General features: G+C 34.9%; 2 protein-coding genes across 2 annotated transcripts in view; both read left to right on the plus strand.

Annotated features, from left to right (window-relative positions):
* The window catches only part of LOC111874531, a 154,487-nt gene that overhangs the window by 142,426 nt on the left and 3,654 nt on the right, over positions 1 to 8,407 (plus strand). The gene's annotated exons all lie outside the window — the stretch shown is intronic.
* Positions 12 to 6,451, plus strand: LOC111874530 (sorting nexin-12). The gene is made up of 4 exons (XM_023870104.2): positions 12 to 191; positions 607 to 702; positions 1,272 to 1,396; positions 3,421 to 6,451. The coding sequence occupies exons 1-4, from the start codon at positions 27 to 29 to the stop codon at positions 3,524 to 3,526; spliced, it is 492 nt and encodes a 163-aa protein (XP_023725872.1). The 5' UTR covers positions 12 to 26; the 3' UTR covers positions 3,527 to 6,451.

The raw sequence follows: 8,407 nt of genomic DNA on the forward strand, positions 1-8,407 counted from the left end.
AGAATCAAAAGTAGGTGTTTTGCAGCATGGCGGATACGACGGTAGATGCAACCAGGCGGCTGAACGTTAAAAAACAAACTTTGGACGATGCATATGCAGCTCCAGCAAATTTTCTTGAGATTGATGTTATAAATCCAATTACTCATGGTGTTGGAAAAAAAAGATATACTGACTACGAAGTTAGAATGAGGGTAAGAGCTGCTTCGTATGAAATGTCAGTTTTGAAGACGACTTGTACAGTTTCGGTAGGCAGGAAATAGTTTGTCTATAAGGGGAAAAGTGGGAATAGTCACATTTTCCAGTGTATTTATGAAGTTTGTGTAAACAGCAGGTGTCACAATGGAATTATTACACCTAATACAGTTTAACACAGGAAACTGACGTGACATAACATTGAATACACACACACACACACACACATATATATATATATATATATATATATGCACGTAAAAATACTTTTCTGTTTTAAATCCCAGTATATTGGAAATTTGTTCTTTATTGTACGGTTTAACGAAAAGGCTTGTAGAAGCTATTGGTAGTACTTAGGTATTGTTACTTAAGTGCAGTTATTAAGTAATGAATGTTGATCTTGTTCCATTACAGACAAACCTTCCCGTTTTTAAGGTGAAGGAATCTATCGTTCGTCGAAGATATAGCGATTTTGAATGGCTGAGAAACGAATTAGAACGAGATAGTAAGGTACAGCATATGCAGTTTTCTGTTGTGGTTTGCATGTGTCAGAACAGGTCCTCCAGTGTCTGTGGTAAAATAAACGTGCTAATGTTATTTAATTAAAACAAAATCTGTCATATAGGAATTGAAAATTTGTGTCCGTGTTGTGAAATTAAAACAAAATCTGTCATATAGGAATTGAAAATTTGTGTCCGTGTTGTGAAATTAAAACAAAATCTGTCATATAGGAATTGAAAATTTGTGTCCGTGTTGTGAAATTGAAACAAAATCTGTCATATAGGAATTGAAAATTTGTGTCCGTATTGTGAATAGATTCTTCATTTAGGCCTACTAGTTACATATTAGATCTCCATCTCCACTGTGTCACTGCACACAGAGGTACTGAGAAAGTTGTAGTAATATTTGAAGAAGAGTAGTGGTTAGAAATATTGTAATGCCAAAATATGCATGACCCCCCCCAATTGTAAGTTTCCTGCTTGCAAACTTTTCATTCTGCATAACAGTGCTTAAGGTCTGTTTGATATTGACCTTGGCTGCAGCAATCATTATAAAATTGATATAAATGTTTATTGCAGATAGTAGTTCCTCCTTTGCCAGGCAAAGCATGGAAACGACAAATGCCATTCAGAGGAGATGATGGAATATTTGAAGAAGATTTCATTGAAGACAGAAGAAAAGGACTGGAAGTGTTTGTGAATAAGTATGTATAAATATGTGAGGTGTGAGGTTCTCACAGTGGTGATTATGTAGAGTGCTATCATCTGGGATATGACACCATATAGTGTGGTAGAAGCTTTTTTGCTTAGTGGGGGGTGGAGTCCAACTGGGTCCACTTGATACGGCGGCCACTGATTGGCTTGTTGTACCTGCTCCAGGTGATTATGATGATGGAGAATTTGATGGAATGAAGATTGGCAGGGGAAAGGGAAGTACTCAGAGAAACCATGCCCCAGCACCACTTTGTCCACCACAAATCCCACTTGACCAGACCTGGGATCAGACCCGGGCCACCACGGTCGGAAACCAGCAGCTAACTGCTTGAGCTATGCCGCGGCCTTATGGTAGAAGCTTACCAGCTTTTGAAGGAATATATTGCCTGCATTTTAAGTTTTGTATAGTAAGTCATTTCCTGCTGCACGTGAGGTTACTCTTAGACCCCAAAGGTGAGGGAACTACTTTTCTCTGAAATGTCAGTAAACTGTTACTGGACTGCACAAAATCACATCCCAGAAGACAAAACTCTTCAGGTATATGTGAGTTTTTATTCAAACTTTTGGGTGTCTGAATTAACTGTTTTGTATACTCTGTATTGAGCTCTAATAGTTTAAATAGGTATAAGACCTTAAATATGTTAACCGTCAAACACAGTGTTTCTATTGATCAATTTAAAATCAGCGGTACATATTTTGACCCTTAAAGGGTCATCTTCATTAGACATACAATATAGTCGTTGACTTTTTAATGTGTGATTTTATATCACAGCTACTGACTTCTCACTTTGTTAGTGTAAGCATATTCTTGGTTTGCACATACCTAATATAATATATGATGTAAAATAGATAACCTATTGATGTACACTCATACCCTATGTGTTGTTCTTATTAATATTAATTGCAATACAGTTTAAATTGCAGTAAGATTGAGATTACAAATTTACCTTTAAAATTTAAAACTTAAAACTTAAAAACATTTTATTTCTGTGAGCCGTGGATAGCTTAATGTCTTTATGTTGTAATAGACTGTGTTCATAAAGGTGGTCTTTGTATTGGTTTCTTCTCATTTCTTCTATTGTTATGCAAAAATGATTTTTTTCATCGGTGTTACTATATTTTGAATTTGTGTTCAGTTAATACAGTTTTACTGCATTCAGTCTTGTTTTTGTATTGTTATGCTTTCCTTTGCATTCAGTACTACTGTAGGGTGTTGTCAGAAAACTCTAATGGTTTAATCAGTTAAGTGACTGGCTATGGACTATGGCTAGGGTTTAGTTCAGAGCAGGAATATGAATACTTCTGTTTGCCATCACAGTGTGCAAACAAGCTGTGGGGTTCTCCAGCCTTGTTATATGATGGGTTCTGTGGCATCTTTCCAAGGGACTGAGCATGTTGGTTCCAGTGATAATGTTTTTGGCTTGTATATAAGATTTTTAACCACTGTCCAGTGTGATTGATGAAAGTTGTGCATGTAATTTTTCTTCCTATACATGTTTCGTTCAAAATGACCATCTTCAGAAGGATATTATCAACACATGGAAACTACTATTACCACGTCATAGGTATAAATAGTGTATCTTTTAAATAATACTAAAATGTACATTGATTTGTTAGAACATCTAAAAAATTATTACGATCAATTTGTTTACAAATTAATGTTCAATATTTTTATTAATCTAGAAGCAATCTGGTTTGTGTTGTTACACTTCTTCTCCTTAATGGAAGACGAATATATTCCACAGCGTGGTATCATCTGATGATCAAAGCTCTTTGGTATAATAGTCCAGTTATTCAGGCTATGCTGTGTTGTGTTCCGTTGGATGGAGCTGGTCACTCACCTCAGTCTAGTGCTCAAGTTAAGACTGCGTGGAGCTTTACATCCACTGCCCCAGTGTGCCTTCATGGTCTGATGTTAGGATACAGAAACAGATTTACCTTTTACCTTCTACTTGTTGTGTATTTCATTTTGGCCATTATGAAGTACCAGTCATATACAGTGTTTTCATTTCAGGATTGCTGGTCACCCACTTGCCCAGAATGAACGATGTCTACATATGTTTCTTCAGGAGCCAGTAATTGACAAAAACTATGTCCCAGGAAAGATCAGAAATGCGTAATGATATATTTGTGCTGTTGGTGAAATATTGCCCAAACATCAGTGTGAAGTTGTCTTCAGTGTCGAGAGTTGATGTTAATTTAATCTACCATATTGTTATTTGTCCTGTAATATATTTATGTTGTATACTTTAAACAGAATTGAGGGAAATAGATCTACATGAAGTGTTATATCTTAAGTAAGAAATTAGTCACTTTGAATTGTAAATAAAAGTGTATCCAAATTGCTGCTGTTGCTGTACACTGACTTTACTGTTCAGTTAACTCGTCACATTGGGCAGTGCAGCAGTGAAAACTCACTATAATGCAAGGGCTTATTTTTTTAATCTGATGAAGGTTTTGCTTTCCACTTCAGATAAGTATTTATTATTGTGAAATTTTACAGAGGCTAGTTTCATAATTCCAGCTCCTTTGAAAAGAAAGTGGTCAAGTTTCAGGAATTTGACATTTCTTGAGTATGTACATTTCTTTTGTAATTGTGCCTTAACCATAAATTTTTAAATATATTTTCCTAATTTTCAGTTAAATATGAAAGGATTTCTGCAAATATAGAAGGTCCTTGTTACTTTAAAGAGTGGGTAAATGAAGTACAGCATTCCATAGAACTTGTATCATTTAGAAAAATTGGCCCTACATTTTCATTATCTTCATATAATGTGGAAAATGTGGACAATAATGGTAGTTGTTTTTTCAAAGCAGCTCTTGACACAAAAATACAAATATATGTCAGATCTTCCCCACATCTGGATGTGTACTATATGGAAATTAATATAAAAAGGCCCATTATAATTGCTGTGTCTCTGTAGCTTCTATACTTGTTGAAATTTGCAGGCAGGGTACTGTATGTGAGTGAATGTCATATATTCTGTTAGTTTGCAAGGGAGTGTGTCACAGCAGGTAAGTAATATATTCAATGCTTAAGTTAAGGATATGAAGACCACTTAATTCTTGAGATCACATGGCATCATCCAATTTGGTTTCCAGTTTCATGTGTTATATAAAATATAATAGTGAATCAAGAATGAAAAGTAATTTGTTATTTGTGTTCATGAAGAAATGTAGAGCTTATTAAGTGGAGAAAATTTTGCATGGAAATGTAATGGCTGTTTATGGCACAAACATTTCTGTTAATTCTCTTTAGATCTGAGCACTGAGACAAGTTATGATTTTCATACAATAGTTACCTGCTCTTTATATACCTGCCCAGTTGTTCTTTAAGCATTATTTCATGCAGAAAATGTTAGCAGATCGCAGACTGTTATCAGTCTTCTGTTTTGTAAATGAAATTTGGGGAATGGGGAGTGTAACAAAACATTGTGCTGTACTGAATAAAGCACAGCATTTTCAGAATGCTCATATCTGAATGGAAGAGGCCTGTTTCCTGTGATACGCTGAAAAAAGCACAGTGTTTTCAGAATGCTCATGTCTAACTGTAAGATGTCTATATCCATATTTTGTGCTGTTATAGAAGGGATGTACCAGAGACCCAGTAAATTTCTTTGGCATTAAAGGACAAACTATCATTTTACTGGTAAATACTTATTAGAAATTGTTTTTTTACACTGTGTATAATTCAGTAACATATTTGTAACTAGTTTTGATGAAAGATTTTCTGCAGATTTTAGGTATAGTACGGTGAATTTCCATTCTAATGCTGATGTTAATATAGGCATTATTTAAAAGGAATACACATAATTGCTCATTACAGCTGGTTAGTATAACCTTGCAGTTTCCAATCACTAAGTTTTGACTTTGTAAGTCTAAAATTTTGTATATTAATTAATAGCTGTAGAATAAGTGAAGCTTAGAAAAATTGTAAGTGCTACTCATCACAAATATATACACGTAGGAAGTTTTGTTCCACATCATTACTAGAGTAGGAATTGCTCAGATTTTTTCCATGTTGTGTTGGTTACAATGATTATAGATGGTGGAATCTGTACTGTACAGTTGTATGTACCTTGTGGAAATATAAAAACACGACAGTGGCATCGTATAATTTTATCAGGTCATTTATTCAGTAATTCATTAGTCAACTGGCCAATGTACACAAATTCATGGTCTTTGTTTTTAACCACGGTATCAAAACTTTAGTTTAAATGTCACATATTTTTGTTACCAATGATATGTGTAGTTTTTTGTCAGTAATTTCTATTTAAGAGCTTTTTTTTATAACTAGTTGTAGAATATATATTTTGTTTAAAATTGACATAGGTTCAAATTACATTTCTTGATTTAATTAAAAATTAGTATTTATGAGGAATTGGTATGGTTTTTGTGCAAGAAAGTAATGGTGATGGTTAATCTTGCGTAATTTTAAGATGATCAATACATTCTGCACTATGGAGAGACCTGAGGTATCAGTATGACAGTTTCTAATCCAGATGTGGGGAGTTGGAAATGATATTGTACTACATAGTTTTCCTTAATTATTTGAAAAGTAAGTAGCATTTCTATGAGTCTGTTATCCACATAGGAGTAAACTTTAATATTTTTCATTTTTGCTCTGTTATTGTGACATTTGAAAAGCAAACATTGTTTTATAAATATATATACATATACAGTATATATTAGCTGTAGTTACCAATTTTGTTTTCAAATAATACAATATGTATATATTGATTACAGCATGAATTTTTAATTAGGAGCAGATTGAAGTTCTTTTCCCTTTTAGGTGAAGCTCTCAAAGTAATTCTGTGTATGCACATGCTGTTCATCTTTGTGGTGTAAGGAACCTTTTCTTTGAATGACAAGTGATGTAAAGGGATTATGACTCCACTTTTGTAGTTTCCCATGGAAAGAGAAAAGATGTTTTTGAACTGCTTTCGTAGTTACTGATTTCAGTACATAGTGCAGTTTAATATAACTGCAGAATGTTGATTGTTGTTTCACTGGTTATTAAATACTGAGAAAAATGGTCACTTTAAGCTGAACAAACATTTCCATTATCATGTTAAAAAAATTAAAATTCTCAGGTGAAATTTTTTTATATGAAAATGGTAATTTAAAATATTTCACATCACCACAGGGCATGCCATTTGAGAATGTGTGGAGAGTACAGTTTTGTTCTCTGCTACATATTCTGTATTAGATTGTGTTTTGGAACGTTTATGCCCATAAGTTTATACTTGAAGTATGTGTTAAAAGCACCCATTTAGGTTTAGCTGACAAAGAGGTTGTACTGTTCAGTATATGAAAATAAATATTTGGAATACAGAACATAAGTTTGTTGGTCATGGACCAAAACTTTCAGAATGTTTTGGATAACTTGGTTATGAAGCATTGTCTGATATTTTACTAAAGGACACAACAATTTAGAAACTGGACCTGTTGGTGTCCTCAGGTGAAAGGATGGGAGGCCCCTATGTTCTTGGGTCCGTTAGTGTGCTCTTTAGAATGCTATACGATTGACAGAGTCCATAAAATCAAAAACTTAAAGTGTTAGACACCATCATCAGACCATTTTAAAATTTACTTTAAGACTGTTATTTTACCACCAGATAAATGGAACATGTATTAACAGAATCATTAGGTGATTTCTGACTAATGTGGCAACAGGCAGATCAAATTCTTCAGCAAAGTTTCTGAATGTCTACATTACCATCACTGTATTAACAGTGTAAAACATAGGCTTATCATACGCTTAGAGAAAGGAGATAAACTAAATGAAGTGACTTCAGAGTGGAACTACTTCCAGCATTCGATAATGTTAATTGTTTCATGCATCCTGTTGTGTATTTAATTAGAGTCAATTTTACCGACCACACATTTTTATTATTATTACACTACATGTTTCGACCTCAAGAGGTCATCCTCAGGTGTCCGAACACAGCTGTATAATTACACGCAATGATATTTGTCTTTTCACTTATTCGATCCTGTATTTTATTCACGCCCACGCTCAATATATCAAGTTCCTCTCACAAAACACAAGTTAAAATATTATTCTAAATGTAAAAATTTAAAATTTGCGAATCGAATTTCAATTCAGATCACTAGTGTGCTTTCACTTTCACTTATACAGTCACTTCCTACTTACGCTCATCACTGCATCAAGTTCACTTTANTGATATATTTTAGCGTCCTGTTGCACTGATTTAAGTCCATGATTTATTTAAACCGTCTTGTAGTGCATACACTCATTTATCTCCTTCTCTCCCTCGCACTACATGTTTCGGCATAATAATGCCATCTTCAGGTGCTTACTTATCCATGCCAAACTAGTTCATTGCATGCCTTGTTCTCATATTAAAATAACTAAAATATGTATCTATCATATACATTGGCAAACGTTAAAAATATTAAAATTGTTCAGGATACCACATCACTACGTCGCACCTCACTACGCCAGTCACGCCCATTCTCCTCTGTTGGAGCACTCTTTCACTATCATGTGTGTGTTGTGCTTTTGTTGTGTCTTGCTCCTGTGACTGCATGTGTTATACTGTTGGGCCTGCTGGGTATGTGACACACATACATCCAATCTGCTCAGACGTATACAACAGCACACTAACTCCGAATCGAACTCCAATGAGTCTGCCGAATCTCCCACAGCCTAACCCGCATCACACCGAAAAGAGGCAATATTTGTATATCGCTTGCAGTTTGGCTCTCTCGACACTAACTCAAGCGCTATCCAATCAGCGCTCATAATTGCAGCTTCATCGCCAACTGGTCCTCGCACCTCCTAGCGGCATAAGTATAAAGCTACGGGCCACGGACATGCCACAATATGACCCGATGGGAGAGTGATGATTCGAGTTCATTGGAGGATTCGATTGGATAGAGGATTCGGACAGGTTGAGTGAGTGGAGTTGAGGAGTTCGATTCGGAGTTAGTGTGCTGTTGTATACGTCTGAGCGGATTAGATTCGATTCGGAATC

The sequence above is a fragment of the Cryptotermes secundus genome, unplaced genomic scaffold (genome assembly GCF_002891405.2).
Source record: "Cryptotermes secundus unplaced genomic scaffold, Csec_1.0 scaffold790, whole genome shotgun sequence".
Taxonomy (NCBI): Eukaryota; Metazoa; Arthropoda; class Insecta; order Blattodea; family Kalotermitidae; genus Cryptotermes; species Cryptotermes secundus.